At 32.6% G+C, this 7,045-nt stretch overlaps 1 protein-coding gene across 2 annotated transcripts; it reads left to right on the top strand.

Moving 5' to 3' along the window:
* The first annotated feature begins 1,847 nt into the window (after positions 1–1,847).
* Positions 1,848–5,904, top strand: LOC126660575 (G-type lectin S-receptor-like serine/threonine-protein kinase At1g61390). 2 transcript variants are annotated; one of them, XM_056105340.1, is made up of 7 exons: positions 1,848–3,991; positions 4,130–4,201; positions 4,336–4,490; positions 4,568–4,778; positions 4,868–5,105; positions 5,206–5,356; positions 5,447–5,904. In XM_056105340.1, the coding sequence occupies exons 1-7, from the start codon at positions 2,689–2,691 to the stop codon at positions 5,747–5,749; spliced, it is 2,433 nt and encodes an 810-aa protein (XP_055961315.1). In that variant the 5' UTR covers positions 1,848–2,688; the 3' UTR covers positions 5,750–5,904. The 2 variants fall into 2 exon arrangements, with proteins under 2 accessions (XP_055961315.1, XP_050210098.2); XM_050354141.2 differs by having other exon boundaries at positions 4,076–4,201.
* Positions 5,905–7,045: the final 1,141 nt, after the last annotated feature.

Below are 7,045 nucleotides of genomic sequence, written 5' to 3'. Positions count from 1 at the left end.
TATTAATATAAGAAGAAAAAAATTGATCACAGTTTGAACTGCTGCTATTGGGTTATCTCGCCATTAAATGGACAAATCAATAGTCCAAAACATAATGAAGAAAAAATTACATAAAAATTGTTTGGTATTTGTTGAATTTAAGGGTTTGTAAGAGAAGAAAAGCCAATTTATATACATTTTCTTCGTATTGACGAATCAATATAGTTTATTTTGCTATAAATACTTTTAAATTAACAACTTTTTTAACATGTTTTGTAATTTCAATATAAATTTTTAATTTTAACCATTTAAAACATAAAACATAGACTATTAGATTTTTATTAATACCAATCCATTGTTTGATAAAAAATAATAATGATGTGTACACTGGAATTTAGACAGTTGCTACATTTGTATCATTATTTTTTCTAATGAAAATTAATTTGATGTTTCAAATTAAAAAAAAATATTCTTTAAATTTTCTAAAGTTAAAAATTTATATTAAATTACAACATGTTAAAGTTTTTAATTTATTTTGTGATTATTCAACTGTTTTATTGGTTTACTATTGTTTAACTTTGACTTTGGTTTTCATAAAAGAAAAATATATAAACAAAGAACTAAACCACTAGATCTCTATGGATCAAATTGAAAGATTTATAATATTGTTTTCATAATATTTTTAAAAGGTTTTTATAGAAATAATTTTCTGTTTAATTTATTTGCAGATAAACAATTCTCATTTTAAACTCAAATAATCCTTTCAAAACTAAAACTAAAGATTAATTATATAAAATAATTATTTATAAATTAAAAAATATAAAAATAAGTTTAAATTAATAATTGGATATATTTATTATTATTCATAAAATTTATGAATTAAAACATCTAAATTATATTTTAAAAATATGATTAAAATTACAAATGAAGAAGAAATAGTTAATATAACTAGGAGTCTAGGACTACACTTTAACCAATATTTTGGTGAAAACATCAAAGTGTGTTAGAAGAAGAAATAGGCATCTAATCTAACAACCCCAAATGTCTTCATATGAGAAAATAAGGGAAAAAAGTTATTTATGCTTCTAAAGCTTTTGGGATCAAATAAGCTCTCTACGTCCAGAATTTTTTAATTATGTTCCTAACGTCTTAAAAAATAAACAACGAGGCTCCAATTTTAACACATAATGAAACGTTGGGTGTTTTGTTGTCAAAATTGAAAGGCCTAATCATTTGCATTTTAAGATTTTGGGGTATTATTTAAATTTTTACGGATGTTGAAAATTTATTTAATTTTAAAATCAAACTATAAAAGTATAAATGACCATTTTTCCAAAAAATAATAATCAAATGCTCTGAAAATCCACCATGAAAGCTATCCAAGAAGAAAAAATTCCTTAAATTCCAATTTCTTCATCTTCATTTTAATTTATTTTAGTCCTTCAATTTTTCCTTTTTCACATTCAGACACCTTAAGTCTTTGTTTTCAAGATTAACCGTTACAAATTGCGGGCAGCTACAGAGATACAGAATTTCAAGAATGTAGTCCGTTGCAAATTGCGTGTATTTCAAACACTTCGCCGGTCTGCAAATGCTTGATTAGGACAGGCACAAATGATCACAGTTAACTCAACTCAGTGTTAAAAACTTCAATGTAAGCACACAAACTATTATCATCTACTTTTTGTTTTGTTGCCATTCGGTTTTAGGGCTTCCCCGTGATTAACCCGGATCTGACCCGCGTCGCGCATCTGGCATAGTGGTCAGCGGGGATTTTGTCAGCGGGAATTTTCTGCATTAACAAGACTTGAAAACCTGAGACTTTGCTTAAGCGATACGAAGCCGCTTACCACTTGGTTCATCTACTTTTCCCTGTTTCTGGAATGAAATTGCAAATTGTTTATCCAGATTTTGTTTGTTGATTTATTCTAATGTTTTAGTTAGTTGTTTTAGCACATAATTCAGTTTTGACTCATAATTTGTTAAATAAGATTGCATATTTGCATTCCTGAACACTACCAAATCTTTTTTATAACACAAGACAAGAAGAAAAATGATAAATTCTTGGACCTTTCATTAGGAAATGTGTTCTGTTAGAATTCGTCTCAGTTCATCCTTTCTCAATAATTGTCGAAAAATTACCGTATGTTTATAATCTAGGTAGACCGGACAACTCATTCAATAAATGTATCCCGTTTTGGAAAGTTCAGACACGAAACTTCATTTTTAACATAAGAAACCTTAAAATAACATAGTTTCGCCGTGTCTGAATCCAAGTGTCCCGTGTCCGTGTCCGTGCTGCCTAGTTTATAATTCAAACTTCAAAGAGAAAATCTCAAACCCAATATGTTACAGTCTTCAATATTAATGCAGTAAGCTAAAATCTTGAGAATTTTTCTTTCATTAATATTTACGAAATCCACACACATGCTGTAATAAAGTCAAATAGAAAGGGACAATGATCACATAATGGAGCACTGAGCATAGAAAGGGTCATGATCACATAATGGGTTTGAAGTAAATTTGCAATCAGTTTGAGTAAAGGAATCCACTTGTCATGCAAAACCAATACAAAAATATTCTCTCCTATTTGTGGTGGATGTTTGTTTTCAGAACCATAATATCTCTTGTATTTATTTGTATGCTTTAATTCCAAGTATCAACTAGCGTCATCTTGATCTTGTTGTTTATACATTTCATCATAAAATAATGTGTTTATGTATGAGAGTTGCATTCTTGTGGTTTTTTTTGTTCAATTCGTTCTTGCCGTTTGCTTATTGTTCTGTAATCTACAGTGTAACTTCGTCAAGAGAAGTAACTCAAGAACAAACTCTTAGCTCTCCGAACCACATTTTCGAGTTGGGCTTTTTTACTCCCAACAATTCCCATAATCAATATGTGGGAATTTGGTACAAGGAAGCTACTCCCCGGACTGTTATTTGGGTGGCTAATAGAAAGAATCCTGTTACAGGTTCCTCGAAAAGTTTAACGATAGGTAGAGATGGGAATTTGATGCTTTTGGATGGGCAGCAGAATGTTGTCTGGTCTACCAACATATCTGGTTTGTCAAACGGTTCAATTGCTGGGCTTTCAGACGACGGGAGGTTGATTTTGAGAGATGGTGCTACAGGTTCAATTCTATGGGATAACTCCAAGAATATAACAAATGTACTCGTGGCCGGCACATGGTTGGCCTTCAATAACACAAATGGAGAGAGTCTTAATCTTAGTTCTTGGAGAACTGAAAACGATCCTTCTCCTGGGGATTTCACTACTAGTTTATCACAGGAGAAGCCGTCACAAGCTTTTGTCTGGAAAGGGTCGAAACCTCATTGGAGGAGTGGCCAATGGGATAAGGGTAAGTTTATTGGGATACCAGAAATGGATGCTGATTATCAAAGTGGACTAACACTTGTTGATGGTCTTCAGCCAGGAACTGCTTATCTTGAAGTTGGTGTACTCAGAAACTGTAGTTACTCCATGTTTATGCTTTCATCAATAGGAACATTAAGGTTTATGTGTTGGGATCCAGTCAAGCGCTGGTATGCTAGATGGGTGGCACCTATTACTCCATGTGAAGTCTATGGAGCATGTGGATCTTTTGGGGTTTGCAAAAGATATGACCCAAATCTAACTTGTAGTTGCTTGAAAGGGTTCGTGCCAAAATCATACGAAGAATGGGGGAGAGGAAACTGGACAGGAGGGTGCGTAAGGCGAATGGAATTAACTTGTGGAAGAAACACAAGCTCCGGTAATGCTACTACTCAAGGACGAAAACCAGACAGTTTCTTGAAGTTTAGTGGCTTAAAAGTTCCTGATTCTGCCAAGTTCTTTAATGTTTTGGATGAAAATGAATGCCATGAGCAGTGTTTGAATAACTGTTCTTGTTTAGGTTATGCATTTGTAGATTCAATAGGATGTTTGGTTTGGACAGGAAATCTCGTGGATATGATCGAGTTACCCTTTGGCGGACAAGATCTTTTTCTTCGTGTTGCTAATGCCGAACTGAAAGGTTATAATTCTCCAAACTTGAAATTTTTTGTTTCACTACTTAAATAGCAATTAACAATTGTTCCGTATCAAATTGTTTTTTCAGGTGATGGTAAGAAGGTAAAAGAAAAATTCATAATCAGCCTAGTCATTGTTTCAGCTGTTGCTGTTATCATTTCTATGATCTATGGTCTTATGAAGTGGAGAGCCATCCAAACAATTAAGAAAAATGGTAAGAAATGAAAGATTGCTACTTGAGGTCCTTTTCTGAAGCGGATTTGCTATTTTCTTTTCCTCGGATGGATTTTTAGTTCGGATTCATCATTTTATTAGGAAAATACACTCGCTTATTGATTAATTTGGCAGCTGAAGAACCATTTATGTGGAGAAGCCCTTCAGATGATAAAGATAAAGATCCAGTAGAATTGCCTTTGTTTGACATCAATAGCATTTTAGTTGCGACCAGCAACTTCGACGAACAAAACAAACTTGGGCAAGGAGGATATGGTCCAGTTTATAAGGTGATATAGCTACTTTTTTGAGTAAAGATCAAACATACATTGACAGAGTTGTTAATTAAGTTGTGTGGTTTATATAGGGAAAGCTGCAAGATGGGAAGGATGTCGCGATTAAAAGACTTTCGACTAGCTCTGGACAAGGAACGGAAGAGTTCAAGAATGAAGTGATGTTGATATCCAAACTTCAGCATAGAAATCTTGTTAGACTCATAGGTTGCTGCGTTGAAAGACAAGAGAGGATACTAATTTACGAGTTCATGTCCAACAAAAGCTTGGATACCTATTTGTTTGGTTGGTTTCAGCATTCAATTTCTGTGTTTATTAGCTCAACATAGCATTCGATTAGCTGTGCTAATGACATAATTCTGTGCATTGGACAGATCCTGCAAAAAAGGCAGAGCTGGATTGGAACAAACGGTTCACTATTATAATTGGAGTTGCTAGAGGGCTTCTTTATCTCCACCGCGATTCTCGTTTGAGGGTCATACATAGAGATTTGAAGGTCAGCAACATTCTTTTGGACGAGAATATGATTCCTAAGATATCAGATTTTGGATTGGCGCGAATGTTTGAAGGCACGCAAGTTCTTGGAAGCACTCACAGGGTTGTTGGAACATTGTATGCAATCCGTCTCTCTCAGATAAAGCAAAACGATATAATTTTCTGCTTTACCAAAAAGAAATAAATATGATAACGATTGATTTTCTATCAAATACAGCGGATATATGGCTCCGGAGTATCTGTTAGGCGGCATATATTCTGAGAAATCCGACGTATTTGGCTTTGGAGTCTTGATTTTAGAAATTGTCTGCGGCAGGAAGGTTAATAGCTTCCAGTTTGATGAACAACACATGAGCCTTCTAGCTTTTGTAAGGCTGCAATTAAAGATCTCATTATCTTTTATTTTTATTCTTCAAATATTCGGAATTTCATTGTTAAAATCACAATGTCGGTTTCAGGCGTGGCAATCATGGGACGAAAGCAAGGGCTTAGACATCATAGATGAAGCAGTGGCAGATTTGTATTCGACAGCGGAAGTAAGTAGATGTATAAATGTTGGACTAGTTTGTGTGCAGGATCATGCAGCAGATAGACCGAACATGGCTGCTGTAGTGACTATGTTAAGTGGCGAAAAAACAAATCTTCCTCAACCGAAACAACCTACATTTACGTTTCAAAATGTGTCTACCAATGTTCAGTCAGAAAGTTACTCTACATGGTCTGTAAATAAAGTCACTGAATCAATTGTTGAACCGCGATAACCGGCTGTAATTCCGGTTTAGTACTGATTTTGGCATCTAATATATTCGTTTTTGCTGTCCAAAGATGTAATTTGAGAGTTGGATGTATTAGAAGGAATGTAAAATAGTCTTTGTAATGATGTACATCACCACAGATCTACAAATGAAATTTTGATACTCATTATAAGAGTTATAATTGGCGTTTCATAATAAATATAAATTTAAAAGAGCAAATTATTATGACACCTCTCACATTTGACATAATTCACAATTTAATCCTTTTTTTTGAAAATTGAACTATATAGCCCCTTATTTTTGATTTTGTCAACGATTTAGTCCGTCCATCCATTTTGGATGTTAGTCAACGAAGTCAACGAAACTATATTGTCCCCCACTTTTGTTTTTCTCAATGATTTCACCCCTCATTTTTGTTTTTGTCAACGATTTCGTCCCTCAGATTTCATAATTAATTTACCCATAAGTCCCTTGACTTCGTTGACTAACACTAAAAAGGATGGAAGGACTAAAATGTTGATGGAAGCAAAAGTGAGGGGCCACATAGTTTAGTTTTCAAACAGGAGGGATTAAAGTGTGAATTATGTCAAATGTGAGGGGTTTTATAGTAATTTGTTCAATTTAAAACTAATTGAATTTCTTTCAAAAAGTATGAAGTCTATTTTTGGAATTAAATGTATGAAGTTATTTACCGACCATGTTGAACATACTATAGAATTCATTTGAAATGGGTTTCTGATGCTATAGAATTTGAAAAAATTGGTTTAAACTTTAGTAAAGTTGATGGATTTTCAGAATTTTAGAGTGTGAAATATGTATGGTGAGCAAAACAATTTATTTTCTTAAAAATCAGCTCATGGATTAACCAAATTGCTTTATTTCTTTAAACCTAATTAACCAAATTAAGTAAAATGACAAATTCAAATTGACTGATTCATCAAAAAGTACAATTGACATTTAAAAGAGAAAAATGTACTTATATACATAATAATGAACTTTTTAGCTACATAAAATACTTATTTAATTTGAAAATTGTTTCAAATAGAATATTTAATTTCTTTCATTTTGTTTAAAATATATTCACATGTCTATATACTATAATCCTACAAATTCCACGCAAAATCTATCCACAACTTGAGAAATTTTTAAATTGATTCAGCTTACCACGTCATCTCTGAACTGAACTAATAACATTGTAATATTTTATTAAAATGAAAATATTTTTATAATATGATTATTCAAAAATGTTTTATTTATAAAAAAATAGAAATTTCATTAGATGAAACAAATCAACTATAAGAG

The sequence above is a fragment of the Mercurialis annua genome, linkage group LG1-X (genome assembly GCF_937616625.2).
Source record: "Mercurialis annua linkage group LG1-X, ddMerAnnu1.2, whole genome shotgun sequence".
Taxonomy (NCBI): domain Eukaryota; kingdom Viridiplantae; phylum Streptophyta; class Magnoliopsida; order Malpighiales; family Euphorbiaceae; genus Mercurialis; species Mercurialis annua.
This window is presented reverse-complemented; position numbering and strand designations above follow the sequence as displayed.